Source organism: Vulpes lagopus, chromosome 7, assembly GCF_018345385.1.
Source record: "Vulpes lagopus strain Blue_001 chromosome 7, ASM1834538v1, whole genome shotgun sequence".
NCBI classification, from domain to species: Eukaryota; Metazoa; Chordata; class Mammalia; order Carnivora; family Canidae; genus Vulpes; species Vulpes lagopus.
The window spans coordinates 2,939,258-2,960,910 of record NC_054830.1 but is presented as its reverse complement, the minus strand read 5'-3'; the positions used below and the strand labels follow the sequence as shown (position 1 = coordinate 2,960,910).

Here is a 21,653-nt window from a genome sequence, read left to right as displayed (position 1 = left end):
CTTCCTTTCCTGCCAGGCTGGTGAAAGAGGAGTGTGGGGGCCCTTCTCACCCCCAACATCCGAGATGTCCAGGATCACAGAGTCGCCGTCTTCCTCTTCCTCCTCCTCCGTGTCTGCCTGGAAGCCATCCAGGTCCCCAGCTCCAACCTGGACAGACAAGGGTGCACCGGCCATGAGCAGCAGCAGATGGGCCGCCGGGACCCTGCACCACCGCTACCGTTCCGACAAGTTTAAGGTGACTGCTTGAGAGCCGGTGAGCAAAGGAGCCCTGTGCGGGGAGAGAAGGTTCCCTCAAAGGACCTCATTCAGATCTCTGAAAATGACCACCAGCCGTATTTACATTACAAAAATGATTTGCCAACTGTTCCTGAATCAGCAATCTGGGTTTCTGGTTTGGTCTGAAAGAGACAGTGATAAAGGACCCACTTTCTCTTGAAATAAACAGCAGAGAACTCAGCCCACCAGCGTCTCCTTCTCTGCCCAGGGGCTCAGTCCCTCGGCCCGGCACCCAACAACTCTCCTGCTTAGACCACTTTGGCCTGGGACGACACCCCCTGAGCCACCGTGGGCCGAGGGCAGGCAGGGCCTCCACTGAGTGCATAATTTCCACCGACTTTGCTGAGCTGCTTTTGCTGGCTTTCAGCAGAGGGGACAGAAAGCGTGGAAAGGAGGACCAGTGTTAAACCCCGACCACCCCTACAAGCACCCCTGCTCTGTAAGTGAACGAAGAGCTGACAGAGGCAGAGATGGGGTTATTCAAAAGGGGGACTATTTCTCAAAAACACTCCTGAAACCAATCCCTCTGCTACAGAAACCTGCATTTTCCTGGAAAATGGGGGACAGCACAGGACCCTCTGGTGTGCAGACCGCTGCCCTGGCGCAGCCCCACGGACCCGACCACAGCCCCCAGAGCAAGCAGCGCTGTCACAGGCAGGATGCCAAGGGCACCTTCCAACCTCCTGTTTCAACACAGGCCGGCTCTCAACTCTGCTGATCGGGAGGTACTTGGTTGTGTCTGTCAAGGAAAAGGAACAGACCAGATGTACTCAGCTCTCCCCGCTCACGGGCCCTGCAGACAGGACACGCACGTGCAGAGGAACAAGGCTTTCCCTGCAGTCCGCATCTGCAGCCCTCAAGGAGGACTTGCAGGACAGGCACTCAGCCCCCACCGGGAGTCCAGGGGACATCCTGAGTGCCCCTCAGCTGCCACTACTGCCAGCAGGGGCCAACGGCGTTTAGTCACGACAAAGAAATTAATTCCGTGACACCTCTTCAGGGTCATTTTGATCCCAGTTGGTTTTTGACCTAAAGGGAAAATTGGGCTCTCCCCATCTTAGAAAATTGAGGCCCAGAGCCTGAGTCACCCTGGGCCACACAAGACTTCTGGCAGCAGAACTGGTGCCACGCCGCAGCCCGTTCATCTTACTGATCGTAACACCTTGTGAACACACAGAGTGTTGGGACTACTGTGAGTTCAAAAAGATTTTAAAATTCCCACCAAAAAAAAAAAAAAAAAAACCAAACAAAAAACCCCCCACAAAAACCAGAATTTAAATAAAAATTTGGAGAAAAATTTAAATTCCCACAAATTAAAAAAGCCCAACCCAATCTAAAATATCCGTCCAGGGGCAGCCCGGGTGGCTCAGCGGTTTAGCGCCTTCCTTCAGCCCAGGGCCTGATCCTGGAGACCTGGGATCAAGTCCCACGTCGGGCTCCCTGCATGGAGCCTGCTTCTCCCTCTGCCTGTGTCTCTGCCTCTCTCTCTCTCTCTCTCTCTCTCTCTCTCACACACACACACTCTGTCTCTCATGAATAAATAAAAAAATATTTAAAATATCCGTGCACCTTTATATGTACCCCCAGGGGTACAGAAGCATCGAGTCGCGGCTTTGCCGAAACACAAGTGGAAGCACTCCATACGCTCCCGGGCCGCCAATCTTACCTTCTAGAAGTTTACCTGTGTCTTCTGCTTTTCTGTGGGTGCTGTGCAGTGGCGGGAGCCCTGCTTCATGCATGCCCCAAAGCCATTCTCCCACCTCATCCTTCTAAAACAGACCTGGAATTTTGTGCATGGCTGCTGGCCAGCCTCATTACCCAGTCTCTCCTGCAGCCGGGGAGGCTGTGCCAACGGATTCTGGCCAGACTCAGGTGGAAGGCTGCTGGGGAGGGTTTCCCTTTACAGCTAAATAGAAAGTCTCTGCTGCCTTGATCCTGCTGGTTGGAAGTGTGACAGCCATTTGTGACCACGATGACAAAGGCCACACACCAAGGAGGGTGTAGGACACGGGGAGCGCCTGTCATTGGCAGGAGGTCAGGACCCCTTGTTGCTGAGACAAACCCCCATGTGTTGAAGCTGTGATGTCAGGGCCTGTTACCAGCGGCCCAACACCAGGGACCACTATGCAGAGCAGGGGCGACACTAACTGAACATCCCCAGAAGGCAGGGTCTCAGGGCTTCCCTCCCTGCAAGGCACACACTGTGTCACCACCCACCCACCCCCTGCAGCCCGGGCCCATTACATGAGATTTCCTAAAGGGCTTCTGTTATTATTTTTAAACCTTTATTTTAGAGAGAAAGAATGCTCATGTTTGTGAACAAGCAAGCGGAGGGACAGAGGAAGTGGGAAAGGAGAATCTCCAGCAGACTCCACTCTAAGTGCGGAGCCTGATGGGAGGGCTCAACCTCACAAACCCCGAGATCACGACCTGAGCTGGACGCCTAACCGTCCAGGCCACCCAGGCTCCCCTCTTTTATGATGCAGACGTCAGGGGTGCCTGGGTGGTTCATTTGGCAAAACGTCTGCCTTCAGCTCAGGTTGATCTCGGGGTCCTGGGATGGAGCTCCGTGTCTGGCTCCGTGCTCAGCAGGGAGTCTGCTGGAAATTCTCCTCTTCCTCTGCCCCTTACCCAGCTTGTGCTCTCACTCATTCTCTAAAATAAACCTTTAAAAATAAAGTAAAATAAAACGCAGACTTCGGGTTCCTCACTCAGACCTACTGAATCAGAATCACCGGGTCCAGCATGCCCAGAAAGGTTTTAGCCCACTCTCTGGGTGGTCCTTCTGCCCAGAGTGTTTTAGAATGCCGGGTGCAGCAGGTAAGCCCCACGGGGGGCCTACAGCATGGTTGTTTGCTGTGTGGCCTTCCGAGGAGCCCCCAACACTGCTAAGCCTCCCCAAGGCCCCACGGGTGTGCAGAGGGAGCAGAGGGCTATTCAGGCGTGTATCGTCAGATGAAACCTATTTCACAGATCCCCAGACACACACTTTCTCATGCATCCACCTGTCACCTGGGCAGGCACTGTCACCACACTAGTTTAACTGGGAGTTTTTTTCTTTTCTGGAGGCTCCGCAAGATAACAAAGCATCTTACTAACAAAATGTACAGACTCACATAAAGCGCCCAGCACAGTACACAGCATTTGAAGAAACACATAATAGTGGCTAAAACCACTGTCCTCCATGCAAGCAGATCAGGCAGGAACACAAGAGAGGACCACCCCGGGGGTAGGGGGGAGCCGCGGTGGAGCTCAGGATGCAGCCATGACTGTCACATGAGAACATGTGGGACTCCACAGCCACGGACACAGCGGGGTCCCAAGGGAGGGCTGCGGGGCAGATGCCTGCAGATGCCTGCACGTGCTGCACACATAAAGGGACAAACCAGGTTGCTTTTCAGCTCAGCTATTTTCAAGCTGGGGTTCCCACCACTGGTTTCAACTGGAGCCGGCCACACTCGGGGTCCCTCTAAGAATGTTGGGGTAACAATAATACGGCCCATGGAAAGGTTCTCCCACTCAAACACAGCTTGAACACCTAAGAGATCTAACACAGCCCATCACCTGGGCTGAGGCTCAGGGAAATTAGTATGTGCCTGTCTGAGGCCCCAACTCCTCACCCAGGAGGCTCCCCATGAGGCAAGGTACAAGCTGTGTCCACAGGTGGGCTGGAGCCCTGTACCCGGCCGTGTACTCAGGCCAGGGACAGTCACAGTTTAAGAGGCATGTTTACAACGTATCCAAAGCATCATCCACCTGTGGGCAGCAGGGAAAAGGCCAGGCCTCATTCCAGGAGCCTGGAAGTTTACCATTTCTCTGCCTCCCTGTTCTGACAGCCACTTTATTTTCTAAGCTGAATGGTGATTCATGTCCAGAAGCAGCGAGCAGGAGCTGGGGGGCAAGAGGGCGTCACCACCCAGCCTCCGGGACGTAGTTTATTCAGCTCCCCAAGCCATACTCCCCCGCCCCCCCCAAAAAAGAGGGCACTGGACAGAGCCGGAGAACCAGCTCTTAAAAGACACCCTCATCTCAATCTCCTCATAAAATCCAGTCTCTCAAAATCTGTAACTCTGTAAGATGCCTAAGATGACCCAGGGCTCACTACGCAAAATAGGTTTCCAGTAAGAAGCGACGCGTGAAAGAAACGAAACTTCTCATAATTCTATCCAGTGAGGAAAAAATATATATATACCAACATCAGCGAAGGCTGTGGCTGGGGACCCCTGCCCCTCTGAGCACGCAGCCGGCACTGGAGACTGCGCAGCACGGTCACCCCCAGGTCCCGATGCCCCGCTCCTTGCACTTGCTCCCGTGAGCACGGCCCATCTGTGATTAGGCAGCCGTTCGTGTGACAACTTCCTGTCTGTGCTCCCGTTAGATGGGTTCTGCTTGTCACTGTGCGTGCAAGGTCTAGCAGAGGCCCTGGTGTAGCATAAATGCTACATCACTAGGGTAAGTGAATGTGAAAACAAAAACATAAAAAAAAAATGGAAAAAGTAACTACACGGGACACTGGTAGGGGCTGAAAAGAAATGAGCCACCGGGCCAGGCAAAGACATGGAGAACCTTCGAGGCAATCCCTGAGTGAGAGAAGCCAGCCTGAGAAGGCCACATGCCGTGTGGTTGCAAGTTGGGCAAAGACAGAACCAGAGACAGTAAGTGGATGAGACTGGAGGGAGGGACGAGGCGAGGACACAGAGCACGGGGGGGATGTGTAAGTCAGTGAAGCTCTGTAGGAGCCACAGGGGTGGACACCCGGCATCACACAGTCATCCAAACCCATAGAACGTAGAGCACCAAGGGTGACCCCGACCATCAACTGGGGACTCTGGGTGCAATGACAGGTCGACTATGCCAAACGCACAGCTCTGGGGCTGTGTTGATAGAGGTGGAAGCCGTGCACGCAGGGGCTGGGCAAACGTTGGAAATTGCTACACTTTCTGCTCACTTTTGCTGTGAATCTAAAACTGCTCTAAAAAATATAAACTTTATTGAAGTTTAAAATAAGCCCCTGTGGGGGAGCCGCCCCCACCCCACCCCACCCCTCACCTGCCCGTCGTGCCTGCGCTTCTTCATGAACTGCGTGATGCACATGCTGCCCGCTGACTTCCGCTTCAGCGAGACGGGCGTCCCCTGGCTGGGTCCTGTGGCGGGGACGCTGCCACTGTCCTCCCTGGTGGCTGAGGGCACCATGGTGACGTAACTCCACTGGCACGGCACAGGCAGGTGCTCCTGATCAAAGCTCTTCAGCACCTGGGGGTGGACGTACCAGCACATCCTGAAATCAGGCCTCTTCTCATATACTGAGTTCTCAGAAATTATCCGCTTGAGCCTGGCCTTGGAGGGGACGGTGGTGTCCTCGCTGGTGGTGGGGGTCTGTGGGCGGGAAGAGCCGGGGCTGGCCGGGCTGGCAGAGCTGCTGTCAGGACTGCCTGTGTCCTTGCCGAGCAGCCCCCGGCGGCAGCACTCCTGGAACTCTCGGATGATCACTTTGCTTCCGTTCACATTCCCGTGCAGCAGTGGGAGCAGCTGGGCCAAGACTGGCGGGGGAGATAGAGAGAGAGACAGAGCAAACATTGCACAAGGCTCCCTGGTCTGTCACCAAGGTCAGAGACGTGGTCAGCTTTGGGGTGGCGGCTGCAGGAGGCCGGGAAGCCCAACCTTCTCCAGGCGGGATTTCTCTGGATAAACTAGCACGCCTCACGGTGTGTGCTTATTTCTCCCTAGTCGGGATCACCACACTCTCCTTCTGAGCCACTGGGCCTCTCCGGCTTTGAAGAGCAAGGAGGCACAGTCCTTAGGGATATGTGTGACCTCGGGCGGGCCAGGCACTCTGGGGAGGCATGTTAAGTAAAGGAGTGCCCAGACTGCTGTTGTAGTGAAGAACGAAAAGATGTGCTCAGCAGGCACTGGCTTTTGTTATTTGTTCACAGGATCCAGTCACCTAATAAAGTCTCCCTGGGCCTAGGACAGCTAGAAGCCTGGTCCCCTCCCATTCCCACCAAGCACGGACACTCACTCTGCTGGTCTCTCTTCTCATGTTTGGAGGCCTTGGGTGTCTGCTCCTCCTCGGAGGGGACTGTCTCCAGAAGGCACGCCGTGAACTGCTGCAGCACCTTCAGGTCGGCACCACCGTCCTTATTGGCCGCCCAGATGCAGCCGATCTTCACAGGCTGCAGCACGCGGAACCTCTTCCCCTTGGCCAAAAACTCGTCCCACTCTTTGGCCTTCAGTTTCTGGCGAACCTTATGGTTCTCTGGGTCAGCACACTCCTTGCAGGTTGGAGAGCAATGCTTACTCAGGGTGCCCAGGCCCCTGTGCCCTCGCCTCCCGCCTCCCAGACACCAGGAGGGAAGAGCTTGCTCATCCGCCATCAGGGCTGCTGCACCCTGCACGTATCAGCTCCCATTGTATCCTGCACCCCTCTTCCTAGCATTACCATCTGGGAAACAGCAGAGTGCTTTCCTAGACTCCATGGAGACAGGCACTTATGCCCTGTGCTGTTTGTTCAGGATGCACCGTCCTCTCTGGCCATGACTGGCAGTCTCAGGTACTCTCTTAACCTCACCAGTAAGCTACTCAAGGCCACTCTGGATTTTCTGGGGAGGGTGTGATGCCAGGGTCATGCAATCAGCAACCCCAAATCCCACGCCCAGTTCACCCTCAGGGCTAGGCCCCTCCCACGCTCCAACACCGCACTCAAAGACAGAAGACTCATGGGCTCCACAGACACACATATGAGGTATCCCTCCCCCTGCATCTGATTTGGAGAGACAAAACCATTCCCCCAGTCATACTTCCAACATTTCTCCACCACCCAAGCACTGCGACCTGAAAAGCTGTCCGAACCCTAAAACCAGCCTATTGAAAGTTTCACCATCTGGCCGAGTCTGTCTAGAATGTTGGTGACAAGGGTTGGGGGATGCCTCAAAGGGACATGGAGGAACCATCTGGAGAGACGGGAAGTTCTAGATTTTATTTTTGGCGACAGATTTACAAATGTCAATCATTAAAGCTCGCTGTGCTCAATAATTAGGATCTGTGTGTTTTCTTATACTTTCATCATGCCTCAACTAAGAAACCATAAAAGGAAAAGGGGTTTAGCAGTCTGACCCACACACCTCCCAGCCTCTCTAACTCAGCCTTCTGCTCACGCGGTCACCACCCCGGGAGTCTCTCCTACCTCTGCAGATCCCACTACCCTCCCCAGTAAAACTTAAGTCCAGGTGCCTACAACCCCATAAATGACTACTTGTTGGGGTCACAAACAGGCTAGCAGCCACTAAGCTCGGTCCGGCCGAGCTCTCTCAGGGACAGTCACCTCCCAGCTCATGCCTCACCTCAGTTACTCCCTCGTCCTCAGACAGGTACCCATGGGGCACGAAAAAACCATCATCCTCATCTTCATCCTCTCCTACTTCATCATCATCATCCTCAAAAAAAAAAAAAGTTCATAATACATAGCCAACAAAGTATGTCTCATTTAAAATGTTAACCTGCGGGAAATCCCTGGATGGCTCAGTGGTTTAGCACCGCCTTCGGCTCAGGCCATGATCCTGGAGTCCCAGGATCGAGTCCCACAACAGGCTCCCTGCATGGGGCCTGCTTCTCCCTCTGCCTGTGTCTCTGCCTCTCTTGTCTCGTGAATAAATAAAATCATAAAAAAAAAAAAAAAAAAAGTTAACCTGCAAAAAAGAAAAAAAAAGGTTAACCTGCAAACATCTAAGGAATGAAAAGCCATCTACTGCCTTGGGCATCATTCTTATGGACACCTCAAGGGTTGGGAGAAATCCCATGAATGAATCCCATTATTTGACACTGACATGGGAGTCGGGTGGAACACAGGCAAGCATGCCCCACTTAACAGGGTAGACGCTGCTTGGTCCCACTGCCAAGTGGGTTAGTGTCACCAAATAGGATTTTCAAGAGAAGTTGAAAACCTAGTTTTTCTTAACTTCTTTTTTTTTTTTTTTAAATATTTATCTATTTATTTATTTACTTATTTATTTATTTGAGAGAAAGAGTGGGAGGGGAGAGGGAGGGGCAGAGGGAGAATCTCAAGCAGACTCTGCACTAAGTGCAGAGTCTGCCATGGGACTCAATCTCAAAACCCTGAGCCAAAATCAAGAGTTGGACCCTCAACCAACTGAGCCTCCCAGGTAGCCCTGAGATCTGGCTGAAATTTCAGATGACACCACGGGTCAAAGGCTGGCTGTGAGTGAACTCAGCCTAGGGCCTGCCTTGGCCTTCTGGGGGAAACCACAGGTGCAGGTGTGTGCTTACCCCCTCACTGTGGGACAGGGACTCGCCTGGCTCCTCCTCTTCCCACTCCTCGTCACTGTCCACCTCATAGTCCAGGAGCTTCTGAGAAAACAAGGATGCAGGGCGTCATGGTTGTCTTTCAGGGGTGGCAGAGCAGAAAAGCTACAATGCTTATGAAATCCAGGAGACCAGTGCAAAAAAGGCAAAATGAGAAGGAAATGTAGAAAGGCAGGTGAGGCTGGACCATTGCTCACCCTGTCTTGGGCCCAGGGGTCCCTTGGATGGATGATGGTTGTCTTCTTATTCCACGTTCCCCAGTACGCTGGTCGATGATTCTCAGAAAACTGTAGGAGCTTCATCCTGCCAAACTTCTTCCTCTCAGGAACACCGTCGACCTTGCCGCTCTCCACGATCACCACATCACTGAGAAGGAAACCCAGTAATGTGCCTGTTACACAACCCACCCGCTGACCACCCAGGCTTCCCAAAAAAATAGGCCATCAACATTTTACCATGATGGGTAACCAACCACCTGCTCCCAAGAAAGCTAAGGGACGTTTATTCCAGGGACACAGAGCAAGGAGGAAGGAGAAACAAAACTGCCAAGTTGCTGGCTCACAGCATTTACAGAAGTGGGGTCGTGGAGAGTAAGCAGATCAAAGAGAACAGTGAAATGTCCTTCCCAGGAGGCCAGCATGGAAATAAGATCCCCTCTCTGAGAGACCAGGAGGCCAAGCCAAGCAGTCTGCACTCCACAGCAGTGGCTTTTGGCAAAGCCACTGCACACGAGACTTCAGAAGCTCAGGGGAAGCCAAAAAAGCAAGGTCTGAAGGTTCAGGCCTTAGGTCCAGGATGGAAGACAACTAGCCCTTGACCACGATGAGCCAGCAGCGGGCCTAAACCCAGAACTCTGCCTTGGGCCCTCCAGGACTTTCCAACTGCGCTCTGATTTCACCAACAGGCAAAAGGCTGTCTCCCCACCCACTAACCTGTTATAAATATTCGTGTTTCGATTTGAAACCACGGTGGGTCCGGACCTGAGGGGCTGACGGCCTTTCAGATCTTTCAGGAAGGAGAATTCACCACTCTGTTGCTGGAGGAGCTGGTCCAACTGATCACAAAGGTCTTGGTCAAAGACAGTCCGAAACCGAGGGGCGAGAACCATGTGCTCTTTAATTTCAAAAGGGGCAAACTTCCCACAAGAGCCGGCCAGGGTCTGAAATGGAGAAGAGGATGTGATAGCATGCTTATGAGAGGGGACGCCCACCACTCAGCAGCCATGAGGGTGAGATGCTGGACACATGGCATGTGCACATTGCTTTTCACATTCATCCAGGTTGCTAAATCCCAGGAGACACACAAAAGGCTACACCCTCCGTGATGTCATTTATACTAGTTTCTGGAAAAGGCAAAACTACAGGGAGCCAAGTGAGGTTACAGAAATACTCTAGACCTTGAGTATGGGATGGTGGAGCACGGGGGTGCTGTGGAGTCCATTGTCAGAACTCAGCAAACGAGAGAATTTTACATAAATTACACCTCAAAAAACATGGCTTTTTAAAAAGAAGGGGGTGGGCTACATTAGGACCAGAATTCCCAGGTGAGGGAACTGAGACCCCGGGGAGACTGACCGCTTATCCAAAGCCAAACCTTGACAACAAGATGACTTACAACCCAATCCCATCTCAACACTGAAAGCGGACACACAAACCTGACAGGTCGGTGCCTTTTCCCTAAGAATTAACCGCTACATATTCTGGTGGGTTTAGTTTGCCCCTCAGAGTTGCTTTAGCATCTCCCATGTTGGTCAGTGGATCCCAAAGCTGGCAGCACAGCAGGACTTGGGGAGTCAGGAGGAGAGCCTAGATCTATAAAGCTCAGTATAGGAAAGCCAGCCTCTGACCCCATTGAGGATAGAGCACTATAGCAACAGCCTTCACCATGGCCACACAGCAGGACATCAGGAGGCTGCTGAAAACCTCAATGCCCACACCAGGGATGGGATCCAGGCTCCGTATTTTTGTAAAGCTCCCTGGGGATTCCCAAAACAGAGCCAAAGCCAAGAACCACCTCACTAATGAACAGGTGCTGGGATGTCAGGCATCCATATGGGACAGAGTTAGGGCCAAGCCCATATGACCAGGAACTCTGGTCAAGCTAAGGAACTATACATAAAAAAACAAACAAAGCGGGGGGGATCCCTGGGTGGCTCAGTAGTTTGGTGCCTGCCTTTGGCCCAGGGAGCAATCCTGGAGTCCCGGGATTGAGTCCCACATCGGGTTCCCGGCATGGAGCCTGTTTCTCCCTCCTCCTGTGTCTGCCTCTCTCTTTCTCTATGTCTATCATGAATAAATAAATAAATCTTAAAAAAAAAAAAAAACAAACAAAGGGGACTGGCTGGCTCAGTTGGTAGAGCATACGACCCTTGATCTTGGGGTTGTGAGTCTGAACCTCACGTTGGGTGTAGAGGTGACTTAAAATCTTTAAAAACAGATGAACTAGAACAAACAGTAAAAAAAACAAAAAAACTAAGAAAGAGAATGTGTCTGTCAATGGCTACAGGGTAAACAAGGCTTTGTGACCACAAAAAATGCCATAAAAAATTTATAATGTTGACATTAAAAAATAAAATTTCAGGCAGCCTGGGTGGCTCAGCGGTTTAGCGCTGCCTTCGGCCGGGGGGTGTGATCCTGGAGACCCGGGATTGAGTCCCACGTCAGGCTCCCTGCATGGCGCCTGCTTCTCCTTCTGCCTGTGTCTCTGCCTCCCTCTCTCTGTTTCTCATGAATAAATAAATAAAATCTTACAAAATCAAACAAAAAAACCATAAAATTTCTGAAGGACAAAAGACACAATATACAGGTTAGAAAGCAAGTAGCAGACTGAGAGGGAGTATCTACAGCATGTGTCACCAAGAATGAAAATCCTGGCTGTGGGTGGCTCAGTTGGTGAAGCATCTGCCTTCAGCTCAGGTCATGATCCCAGAGTCCTGAGATAGAGTCCTGTATCAGGTGCCTTGCTCAATAGGGAGTCTGTTCCTCCCTGTTTTCTCCTCCCCCCTCTCCAAATAAATGAATAAAAAAGAAAATCCTGGCTGTAAAAATAACTCCTAGAGTTCAGAGGAAAAGCCAATCCTATAGAAAAATAGGTAAAAAATAGGAATTGGCAAGACAGAGAAGAAATAAAGTGGCAGGATGCCTGGGTGGCTCTGTGGTTGAGCATCTGCCTTTGGCTCAGGGTGTGATCCTGGAGTTCCAGGATCGAGTCCCACATTGGGCTCCTGAGGAGTCTGCTTTTCCCTCTGCCTATGTCTCCGCCTTCTGTGTCTCTCGTGAATAAATAAAATCTTAAAAAATAAATAAATAAAATGGCAAACACACACAAAAAGATGTCCAAGTGGAATCAAGGAAAAATGTAAAATGAAGTAAGAATGTTTTTTTTTTGCCGACTAGATTGGTGAGGTTAAAAGAAAGCATGTTCCATTCAGTGCTAGTGCAGGAGAGAAGAGCATATTTCCCCATGATGCCCAGCATGGACATTAGCACTTCCCACTGGGAGGGTACTAGGAACTAACACAATTAGTGATTCTGAAGTGTGTATCCTTGGACTGTGGGCCAAGCCCACTTCCCGGTGGCTGTCCTAAAGAAAGGCATGTATGCAGAGAGGAGGGTCAGTGACACTCACCGTGCCACCGATGGGGCATTGATACTGCAATGGACACACAAACTGTGACAACATCCACACTATGAAATGTTAAGTGGCAAGAGAGAACAAAGCCGACCCAAAGGAGCCAGCATGGCAAGAATCCAAGATACAGCTATGTAAACAAAATAGGGACATAACAAACTCATGAATCATTATGTATATAAACAAATATATATGGAGGTGTGAATGTAGTCAAAGTTCTAGACGACACCACTGCATGGGTTACCTCTGGAGCACCGAGGGACAGGGAAGGAAGTCTGGGGTTTCCAGAAGCAGGTGCTGCTTACAGGGTGACAAACACCAGGATAGGGAAGCAGAATCCTGGGCTGCATTCTAGACTGTTGACTTACGCTTAATCTTGCCTCCCATCCCGAGCCTCAGTTCTCTGAAGGTAAGGACTAGGTCTTCGATGACACCTTTCCACATAGCTCCTAATGCAAAACTGTTCATGAAGCAACTTAACGCTTAGCAGTTTTAGCAAACATGCCACTTTTAGCCTTTTCAAAGACATAACGAATAACAAAATACTGAGTCTTCAGACTCTACCAGAAATAAAAGCTCCCTTGTGGGATCCCTGGGTGGCGCAGTGGTTTGGCGCCTGCCTTTGGCCCAGGGCGCGATCCTGGAGACCCGGGATCGAATCCCACGTCGGGCTCCCGGTGCATGGAGCCTGCTTCTCCCTCTGCCTGTGTCTCTGCCTCTCTCTATCTCTCTCTATCATAAACAAATAAAAAAAAAATTAAAAAAAAAATAAAATAAAAGCTCCCTTGTAAGCAGAGGCCCTCTCTTGATGAAAGGGGAGCTACCTGGTCAGAAAATACCCTTATACTTTTCAAAAGGAAGAACATGACCGAGAGAGAAAGCCAAGCCAGAGGAAGCCAGAAGCTCACCTTGGGAGCCTGGGGGGTCTTTGGTTTCTGAAAAAACCTCGTGATTTCAGCCTTCTCTGCTTTAATGCGCTGCAATGGAAAAGGAGATGAGCATGAAGAAATGAAGAGGGACAGTGGCCTCTAGAACAGGAGCCCCAGCACTTTTAAGCTGAAAGCATTCTTTTGATATGAGCTCTCAAAACCCATCAACACGCAGCCAGTCTTGGCGGGGGCCACCTGGCTTCCCCAGATGGAGGGAACACCAGCAGCCGTTTGGGAGGACAGTCTACCTTCTCTTCTTCCCGTAACCGTTTTTCCTCTTCTTTTTTTCTCTTCTCCTCCAGCTTTGCCCTGGGAGACAGGAAATTTGGCTTTAGCCCCAGGTGTGGCTCATAGGTCCCTGGCAGGAGAGTGTGTGTGTGTGTGTGTGTGTGTGTGTGTGTGTGTGGTGTGTGTGTGGTGTGTGTGTGGGGGGGGGTGGAGGTGGGGAGAGGATATGCTTGTGTGCTGGGGGTAGGGGGTGGAGGTACTCCTGCTTCCCTGCCCCCGCTAGGCCCTGCACCGCCTCCCTGTCCACCCCCACCTTCCAAGGGCACACGCACTCTAGCGCCTCCTGCCGCTCCTTGCGCCTCTCCTCCTTGAGCCGCTGCTTCTCCGCCTTCTCCTTTTCATCCTTCTCCCTTTTCTCGCGCCTCTCCTTTTCCTTCAGCTCCTTCTCTTCCTCCTTCTTCTTCTTGGCTTCTTCTTTGGCCCGCTTGGCCTCCTTCTTCAGCTTCTCCTTTTCTTCTTTCTCGGCCCGTAACTTGAGCTGCTTGCCCAAACGTTCCTTATCCTGCAGCCAAGAGATGGTCCCACAGCTGTGCCCCTGTGCCTCCCAGGAGGGCCCACAGGCAGCTGGATGGAGCAGAGAGGTGGCCCGCCCAGGACCCCCCCACTGGCCAGCGCCCTCCCACACGGGCCACCCTGTAGCACCTGTCACTGCCCGCCACTAGAACAGTGATGTCCACTGGCCATTTGTCCCAAGACCTCAGGGCCATTCAAAATAAGATTCGCTCAAAATACCATCTTTAAACATGGGGTGGAGTTTATCTTTTTACCTAATGAGAAACAATGACATAAGAGGATCGGGCTACCTAATCATAAAACCGTGGTAAAATAAAGACACAAAAACACATGTAGGTTTTGCCTCCCTATCTTTAAAGCAAGAGCATTTTTCTTCCCACATCCCGCTACCCAAGCAGATCAGATTATAAGGTTGATCTTATTTCCTCTGAAATAGAAGATCAGAGTGAGACAGGGACCTGGAACCTGTTATGTCAGGGGGGGGAAATGAATTTGCTTTTATCTTTACATCAGTTTGTCATTCCCAACAACTGGTACATGCTTGAGGCACTGTGTTATTACATAAGCTTGAGTTCCTACTCAAATGCTCGCCTGCCAGACACGGGGGGCTCATCCTCTGCCACAGCACCAGGTAATTTTCAAGGACTATTTCCATCAGAAATGGATTTCCCATGGGATGCCTGGGTGGTTCAGCGGTTGAGTGCCTGCCTTCCGCCCAGGGCATGATCCTGGAGCCCCAGGATGGAGTCCCGCATCAGGATCCCTGCAGGGAGCCTGCTTCTCCTTCTGCCTGTGTCTCTGCCTCTCTCTGTGTGGGTCTCTAATGAATAAATAAGTAAAATCTTAAAAAAATAAAGAAAAGAAATGGATTTCCCCACATGAGGAGCCTGGCAACTCCACTTTCCCTCTGGGCATAGGGCTATGTCCTTGTCTCTAGGGAATATCCTACCCTCTGTTCTGAGAAACTTTTGGCTGCTTTAACGAAACCCATGGAGGCGCCCTGTTAGAGATGTTCTTACAAAGCACTTTCTTCTAATGGATGGGATACTTGAAGAAGGTGCCTGGTCTGGGGAAAATGTGCAAGGTGGTAAGGAGTCATCTGTCCCCATTGCTAAATAAGAAGGCAGAAGACTTCTGGAAACCAGCCATACTTGAACCTCACGTGCATCGTCACCCCACGTGTGCCCACCTCTGAAATTCCAAGAATAAGAGAAACTCTAAAACCGCCATCAAAACCTGACTCATAGGGACGCCTGGGTGGCTTAGGCATTGAGCATCTGCCTTTGGCTCAGAGCATGATCCCAGAGTCCCAGGATTGAATCCAACATCGGGCTCCTACAGGGAGCCTGCTTCTCCCTCTGCCTGTGTCTCTGCCTCTCTGTGTGTGTGTCTCATGAATAAACAAATAAAATAAAATAAATAAAATAAAATAATAAAATAAAATATATTTTTTTTAAATGTGACTCATAAAAATTGAATGCAGCCATAGGCGGATAGCACAGGAAGTACTGGGTGAGCGCAGATCCAGTGTCATCACCACCCCTCCCACAAGCTGGCATGGAGGCAGAAGCCCACTGGCTTTCTCTGTTCTTTATGGCAATGAGAAAAAAGTCCTCTGCTTTGCAGTGTGCAACACATGGTGACCCCAAGATAACAGAAGTGAAGACTCAGAAGGCAAAACTAGATAATAATCACCCACCTAGCGTCATGGCCACCAAACTAACAGAGCACATGGGAAGGGGTCTGGGACTCAGGGAAAGGGACTGGCTCTTTGGGAGGCAAGCTTCAACTACAATGTGATACGCAACTATCAAGACGGTAGTAATAACAACGATAATAATAGGAGAAGCTTAGAAAAGGCTACATAAAAACTTAGTGTGGGGATCCCTGGGTGGCGCAGCGGTTTAGCGCCTGCCTTTGGCTCAGGGCGCGATCCTGGAGACCCGGGATCAAATCCCACATCAGGCTCCCGGTGCATGGAGCCTGCTTCTCCCTCTGCCTGTGTCTCTGCCTCTCTCTCTCTCTCTGTGTGTGACTATCATAAATAAATAAATAAAAAACAAAACAAAACAAAACAAAACTTAGTGTGATTTAGCAAAGTCAAAAATGATGCAAACCGCAAGTCCCAGGGCACAGTTGTGAGATATGAAGCAAGAGTCAAAGGCACTGTCAGGACAAGCGGGGAAAGGTGACAATGGGCAAAGGAGGTGCATGGGGCCTTGCTTACTACTTAAGGCAAAAAGAACAATAGGTTAACTTTTTATTTCAGGGGAAACATCTTACTCTTTGCAGTCTGAGCTTGTCCTTCTCTGCAGAAGCTTTGATCAGTTTCTTAGTTATCTGAAATGAAAGACATTTCTCTTTAAACATGAATTGTTACAATCACTATAGCACATATAATACATAGCACACTCACTTGGGAAAGAAAGGGAAGGGGGGAATAAGGGACTTGCATGATTAAGAACTTCTTCACAAGAGCATAATGAAAACCTTTCCAGTGACCAGTTCCCACCAAACAGAACCAAAAAACCAACATGTCATAGTGGGATCATGAAGGCCAATGAACATGTGCATGCATCTAGGGACAAACAGGAGACTGGGGAGATAGATCACAAAAATGAAGGGGGCCAAGCACAGAAGAAACAGGGTAGGCTCAAACCTAAATGGCAGTGGAGAGCCAGCTTTGGCATCAGGCAGGTAACGTGGAGAAGGGTTTGTCATGGAGGACAGAGGATGCACCCTGTCCAATAAGGACAGGGCTTGGGATCCCTGGGTGGCGCAGCGGTTTGGCGCCTGCCTTTGGCCCAGGGCGCGATCCTGGAGACCCGGGATCGAATCCCACGTCGGGCTCCCGGTGCATGGAGCCTGCTTCTCCCTCTGCCTGTGTCTCTGGCTCTGTCTCTGCCTGTGTCTCTGGCTCTGTCTCTCCTTCTATCTCTCAAGAATAAATAAATAAAATCTTAAAAAAAAAAAAATTAAAAAAAAATTAAAAAAAAAAAAAAAAAAAAAAGGACAGGGCTCTTACTGGCAAGTAGTGCCCGGCACTGCTGCCCCTTCCGATTTTTCTAAGAGGGGCTGATATTGGGAATTTTATCTATATTTTGTAGGTAACATCTAAAATCACTGTAAATCAAATAAAACATCTATTGGTTGGATTCCCATGAGCCACCAATGTGTACTCCCTGCTTTCTGAAATGTGGAGCAAATGTTCAGGAAATAAGGTCAGCTTGCCAGAGGTGGTGATCTGGTCTAGGACCCCTGCATCCTAAAGCACAACATTCTCTACTGCCCTTCTGTCAAGTGAACTCGGGTTGCAGGGACTCACCAAGACACACTGCTTGATTCACTCACCACACTGAGCAGGAACAAGTTCAGACTACTAGCCTAAGCTACCTCCAGAGCAGGAAATTCTGAAAACTAAATCATCGGTGGGGAGAGAGAGTGCAGACTGGAAAAACATGAACTTTCCAGACTCCTTTGAGACTCAGAAAGGTAGCCAAAATGTAAGACTAAAGTGTTGAAAAAATCAAAGGCCCATTTCTCTTAAAATGCTCTGACATACGGACAAAAGCTAGGTGGCAAGGGTTTCTCCATCTGAGAAAGCCTAAGATCTCTTACAGAATAAAACTTAAAGGTTAATAAATTCAAGAAGACATCCTTCTTATTTGGGACACACTGAATTTTTTGGATTAAGCCTTCCCTTAGGACATGGGTGAGCAGTCTTATGAAAGCCACATGCCGCAGGACCTTGTCAAAAGCCACCAACATTGTGCGGGGATGCTCAAGCCTGTCTGTTACCAAAGCGGTTTTACCAAGGGCTTGAGAAAAAGGATCTGCCTCTCGAGAGTCCACTATGCCTGTCACATCTCTGGACTTCATCCCCACCACAAAAGATTCAAGAGCAGAATCTGCAAGTTACTATACCTGTTGTTGTCCTTTGCATTCAAACTTACAGTACCGAATGTGACTGCCACTCCCACTCCCAAGCGAGGGCACTTGAAGGGAAAACACAGTCTCGCCCACATTTGGTGAATTTCAGATGCAGAATCAGTGCCTTTTACAATGCCTCCCTTGCTGGGAGTCCAGGCACAGCAGAATTGACATGATTCCCAGGAGCCAGCTAATGATCTCCAACCACCAGAGCAATTATGATTTCATGCAGAACTAATATCTACTGTTTCACTAGGCACTCAGGTGGGCCTTACAGGTCTGAAATGTTATCTTCTTGATATGTGTGACACAAGTGTTTATGGAACTCTTGCCAAGTAGAGGCCACATGTGTTACCTATCTGGAACTCAGCTGCCAAAAACAAGACCCAAGATCCCAGAAGGAAGCTAAAATACACATATCACCTATCCCATGTCGTCAAGATTGATTTAACTATGTGCATGAATATCCTTGCACTTTATTTCGCAGGATCCTCTCAGAGCCACTTGGTCTGATTTTACATATAAGGAGATCTAGTTTCTTAGCTCAGCAGCAGCAGCAGCGAATGAGGTAAGGAGAGGTGGGCAGGCAACAGAAGCAGCTAAAAACTTACCGGCAGGGGAGAGATAGCAGCCGGGAAGAGATAGAACTCAACTGCTCCAGCCGTGATGGAGAGCAAGCAGGCAAGATTAACCTGGGAGCTGGATATGCTATCTAACAACAGCCCAAGGAAACATGTAGAAAGCTCATTACAGTTATTCTGTCAAGGCTGAGAATTAAAGACAATGGAAACATCCACCAATGAGAATGATTCTACAAGCTGGACACAGGACATGGCAACTGACAAGAGATCTTCCCAGGCCATAGTGGAAGACACTCAAGAATGAAAAAGAAACATATTTACAACACATGGCTCACATAAAGAAACAAAATGATACTGTGTATTCCCCAAGAGATCTCTCACAGACACCACACAGAGAAATGTGAAATAATGAGAACCTCCTGGGAGGTCTGAGATTGTCACGCTTCCATTAGAACATGAAGAACTGGGCAGCCCCAGTGGCACAGCGGTTTGGCGGTAGCACAGCGGTTTAGCGCCGCTCGCAGTCCAGGGTCTGATCCTGGAGACGGGGGATCGAGTCCTGTGTCAGGCTCCCTGCATGGAGCCTGCTTCTCCCTCTGCCTGTGTCTCTGCCTCTCTCTCTCTGTGTCTCTCATGAATAAATAAATAAAATCTTTTAAAAAATGAAGAACTTAGGGGATTCCTGGGTGGTGCAGCGGTTTGGCGCCTGCCTTTGGCCCAGGGCGCGATCCTGGAGACCCGGGATCGAATCCCACGTCGGGCTCTCGGTGCATGGAGCCTGCTTCTCCCTCCGCCTGTGTCTCTGCCTCTCTCTCTCTCTCTGTGACTATCATAAATAAATAAAAATTAAAAAAAAAAAAATGAAGAACTTAATACTTGTGTAATTTCAGTTATACATGGAAAAGTTCCAGCGATCTGGGTTTATTTGTATAGATGCAGAGATTCCAGTAACACAGCTGCATCAACATCATCAAGTATGAAAAAAAAAAAATCTTGAATCACTAATAAGGCAGGCTGAATTACACAGCTAAAATGCAAACTCCGAAATGGTTCTATACCAAATGGTAAAATGCTCTAATGCTAAATAGTCACTGTTTGGCCAGTCAGAAGACCCTGAATTATCTAAAACTGGTGTTCCTAAATAATTTTTTCAAACTGAGATTCTCTAGAACCCCTGGAGTACTTTAAAAAACAAAATAGAACTGAAGAAGCTCTTTGGGCGGACTAGATCAGACTCCCTGGGAAGAAACAGCAGGATCTGCATTTAACAAGTTCCTTGGAAGGGAAACACACACACACACAATAGAGGATCAGAGAATGCCTAGGGATTCCAAATGCAGCGGTGATTTTATGGTACTAACTCCAGGACTACCAGACCCAACTAAAACCAAACATGTTGCTTAGTAACATGAAACAACATGTAAGCTTCCAGTGAGGTTCTAGCTACAACTTGGAAAGGAGGAGGTGGAGGAAAAGTGGAAAAACAAAAATATTCTCTACACTCCTAAGCATCAGGAAAACCCTGACTCCCCTCCCCCCTAGGAGATGTTAGTTGACACCAAACACAAAACCAACCAGCAAATCGAGAAACTCCTGCTGGGGGGGGAGGGGGGAGATAGGAGATAAAGTAAAAGGCTGTGCCTGTGGCTGCAAGTGGTCTGTCTCCAGCCACTCCCTCAAGGAGTCTCACTCTCAAAGCACCCAGAGGCACCTGATGATCACTTGGTGTCAATGACCATCAAGGGGCTCTACTTCCATTCTTGTGATGGACCAGCCCATCTGTGGGTGGTAGCCGCAGATTTCTGCCACAGGCTCTGGGGTGGTCTGAACCTTCACCACTCAGTGTAAATTATTTGCCAAGCCATGTGATAACACTGCCTTCTAGAGCATTTCAGAGCTCTAAGCCTGTGTTCAGAGTAAGACCCGGCAAATCAGATGCAGGATCTAAGTGACTATACTCAGTTCACCTGCTCAGCTGTCCTGAGTGCCCTGAGGGCCAGCAGACAGAAATAAAATTGTTGGGGATCCCTGGGTGGCTCAGGGGTTTAGCGCCTGCCTTCAGCCCAGGGCGTGATCCTAGAGTCCTGGAATCGAGTCCCACGTCAGGCTCCCTGCATGGAGCCTGCCCCTCTCTCTGTCTCTCCTAAATAAATAAAATCTTAAAAAAAAAAAAAAAGTTTCATAACAATGGCTAACTATGTCACTTCCCAATTCTTGGGATTCTTGGGCTTGGCTCTGGGCATAAAAACAAACTTAAAAAATGAAGTGCTTGGGGCAGCCCAGGTGGCTCAGGGGCTGAGCGTCTGCCTCGATCCTGGAGACCTGGGATCGAGTCCCACATCGGGCTCCCTGCACGGAGCCTGCTTCTCCCTCTGCCTGTGTCTCTGCCTCTCTCTCTCTCTCTCTCTCTCTCTCTCTCTCTCTCGGTCTCTCATGAATAAATAAGTAAAATCTTAAAAAAGAAAAAAAAAAGTGCTTAACGGACACCTCAGTGGCTCAGGAGTTGAGCATCTTCCTTGGGCTCAGGGTGTGATCTCAGAATCCCAGGATCTGTCTGGCATAGGGCTCCCCCCTCCCGCCCCCCGCAGGGAGCCTGCTTCTCCCTCTGCCTATGTCTCTCCCTCTCTCTTGTGTTTCTTTTTTTTGTTTTTTTTTGTTTTTTAATTTTTTATTTATTTATGATAGTCACAGAGAGAGAGAGAGAGAGAGGCAGAGACACAGGCGGAGGGAGAAGCAGGCTCCATGCACCGGGAGCCTGATGTGGGATTCGATCCCGGGTCTCCAGGATCGTGCCCTGGGCCAAAGGCAGGCGCCAAACCGCTGCGCCACCCAGGGATCCCTCTCTCTTGTGTTTCTAATGAATAAATTTTTAAAAAGTGCTTAAGAATGAAACACATGTACACATGTCCCGTTTTCTAGGCTAACTGGCTTTAAATATGTCATACGACAGAGGCTTTCGACAAAATAGAAACAGCAAGGCAGCCCGGGTAGCTCAGCGGTTTAGTGCCGCCTTCAGTCCAGGGCGTGATCCCAGAGACCCAGGATGGAGTCCCACGTCGGGCTCCCTGCATGGAGCCTGCTTCTCCCTCTGCCTGTGTCTCTGCTTCTCTCTTTCTCTCTGTGTGTGTGCCTCTATGAATAAATAAATAAAATCTTAAAAAAAAAAAAAAAAAAACAGAAACAGCAG

General features: G+C 49.8%; 1 protein-coding gene across 1 annotated transcript in view; it reads right to left on the bottom strand.

Annotated features, from left to right (window-relative positions):
* The window catches only part of CHAF1A (chromatin assembly factor 1 subunit A), a 28,608-nt gene that overhangs the window by 1,039 nt on the left and 5,916 nt on the right, over nucleotides 1-21,653 (bottom strand). Inside the window, exons 4-14 of the mRNA XM_041760405.1 lie at nucleotides 16,239-16,295; nucleotides 13,715-13,944; nucleotides 13,403-13,463; nucleotides 13,134-13,202; nucleotides 9,528-9,754; nucleotides 8,793-8,961; nucleotides 8,560-8,640; nucleotides 7,617-7,709; nucleotides 6,296-6,548; nucleotides 5,326-5,816; nucleotides 51-147 (exon numbers count right to left, since the gene is read on the bottom strand). Of these exons, the coding sequence (XP_041616339.1) occupies nucleotides 51-147; nucleotides 5,326-5,816; nucleotides 6,296-6,548; nucleotides 7,617-7,709; nucleotides 8,560-8,640; nucleotides 8,793-8,961; nucleotides 9,528-9,754; nucleotides 13,134-13,202; nucleotides 13,403-13,463; nucleotides 13,715-13,944; nucleotides 16,239-16,295 (1,828 nt within the window). The remainder of the gene's footprint in view (nucleotides 1-50; nucleotides 148-5,325; nucleotides 5,817-6,295; nucleotides 6,549-7,616; nucleotides 7,710-8,559; nucleotides 8,641-8,792; nucleotides 8,962-9,527; nucleotides 9,755-13,133; nucleotides 13,203-13,402; nucleotides 13,464-13,714; nucleotides 13,945-16,238; nucleotides 16,296-21,653) is intronic.